The following is a 1591-nucleotide window of genomic DNA, read 5'->3' as shown; positions in this document are numbered from 1 at the left end:
TTTTTTTTTTTTTTTTTTTTTTTTTCCTCAGTTTTAGCCAGCTTATATATTTTCCCCTTCACTTTATGATTTCCTTGCTTTTTTAATTTTCAAATTGGAATTAAAATTGAAATTCAAATTGCAAGTTACTTCCGTACAAAATGCAAGTCCATTCATTCAATCCTATGGTCAGGGAGTTCCTGGGAGAATTTTTGGGGACATTTGTGCTTATGTTCCTGGGAGAAGGTGCTACAGCAAATTATCACACAGTGGGGAATAAGAATGATTGGCTCCGACTATGTATAGGATGGAGCTTGGGGGTATTCTTTGGCATTCTGACAGCGGCCAAATTAAGTGGTGCACATTTAAATTTAGCTGTGACGATAGGTTTTGCCACGATTAAAAAATTTAATTATAAGAAAGTACCATTATATTTTGTTGCCCAACTTTTGGGGGCATTTTCAGCAACAGCATCCGTCTATGGATTATACTACGGCTTTGTCAAAAATAATCACATCCCCAAGTATGCCTGGGAAACAGGGAGAAACAAAGCTATAGGCATGCCCACTGCCTTTATGCACGAATTAGTACTAACAGGCATTTTACTACTGGTGATTTTACTAGTGGTTGACGAAAATGTATGTGGACATTTTAATGTTATAAAACTCAGCGCCGTAGTTGGATTGACCATCTTATGCATAGGTTTAAGCTTTGGTGGAAATACCGGATTTGCCCTTAACCCCGCAAGAGATTTAGGCGCCAGATTATTTTCCCTAGCAGCATACGGAATCGGTGCCTTCACAGAAGATAAGTGTTACTTTGTTGTTCCACTTATAGCCCCAATTGTTGGCGCCATAATTTTTTGTCAGCTTTATGATAAACTAATTGCCCCGTTAGTTGAACAGGCCAGCACGGATAAAGGCGGTGTGGAGGTGTAACACACTGTGCTAGGTAGGGGAAGTGCTGAAAACTTTTACCACAGAAAAGCTAAATAACCTGGAGCCACAAGACTTACGTGAAATTGCTTGCACATAATTAGACACGTGCCCTCCATGCGTGCAAAACGCGTAACCACCCTTTGTAGTATTTATTTTATGCTACACTCTTGTTACGCGTTCTTTTTAACGACGTTGCTTTGAAGCAAGCCATTTCGTTCTTGCTCTTTAAAATAATTTTTCTATTTTTTCAAAACGCAGGAATCCTGCACATTAATCGAATTGCCCTAAATGATAAAATTAATTGTGTGAACGCATCACGTGTGTATGCATCCTTTCTACGTGCATCCCTCCTGTGCCTATCCCTTTGGTGCGCATGTATGCTCGAGTGTTCGATGCATTTCGTGCGACCACGTATATCCATATGCACGTTAAAGTGGGACCCGTTTTGGACTATTCCACTCTACTGGTAGCTTTAATTTTTTCTTTTCTTCCCCCCTTTTTTTTTACGTCTGTACATGTTCGTGTTTGCCATTTTAGTGAGTATATACTTACTGTTCTTGCATCCGCCCATGTGCTTTAAAATGTGTACTATTGCAGCAAATGTAATATAAGTATACTATATACATGTTTTATAAATTCATAGCGTATTATCCTCTTTTTTTTTTTTTTTTTTT

General features: G+C 38.5%; 1 protein-coding gene across 1 annotated transcript; it reads left to right on the top strand.

Moving 5' to 3' along the window:
• Positions 1–140: 140 nt before the first annotated feature.
• Positions 141–917, top strand: AK88_05674 (uncharacterized protein; the record flags this gene model as incomplete). Its single annotated transcript, XM_012483276.1, has 1 exon — positions 141–917. One exon carries the CDS (start codon positions 141–143, stop codon positions 915–917), a length of 777 nt encoding a protein of 258 aa, XP_012338699.1.
• Between the last annotated feature and the right edge of the window lie 674 nt (positions 918–1591).

This window comes from Plasmodium fragile (genome assembly GCF_000956335.1).
Source record: "Plasmodium fragile strain nilgiri unplaced genomic scaffold supercont1.225, whole genome shotgun sequence".
Classification (NCBI taxonomy): domain Eukaryota; phylum Apicomplexa; class Aconoidasida; order Haemosporida; family Plasmodiidae; genus Plasmodium; species Plasmodium fragile.
Note: the sequence above shows the minus strand (reverse complement) of the source record. Positions and strands in the feature narration are given on the sequence as shown.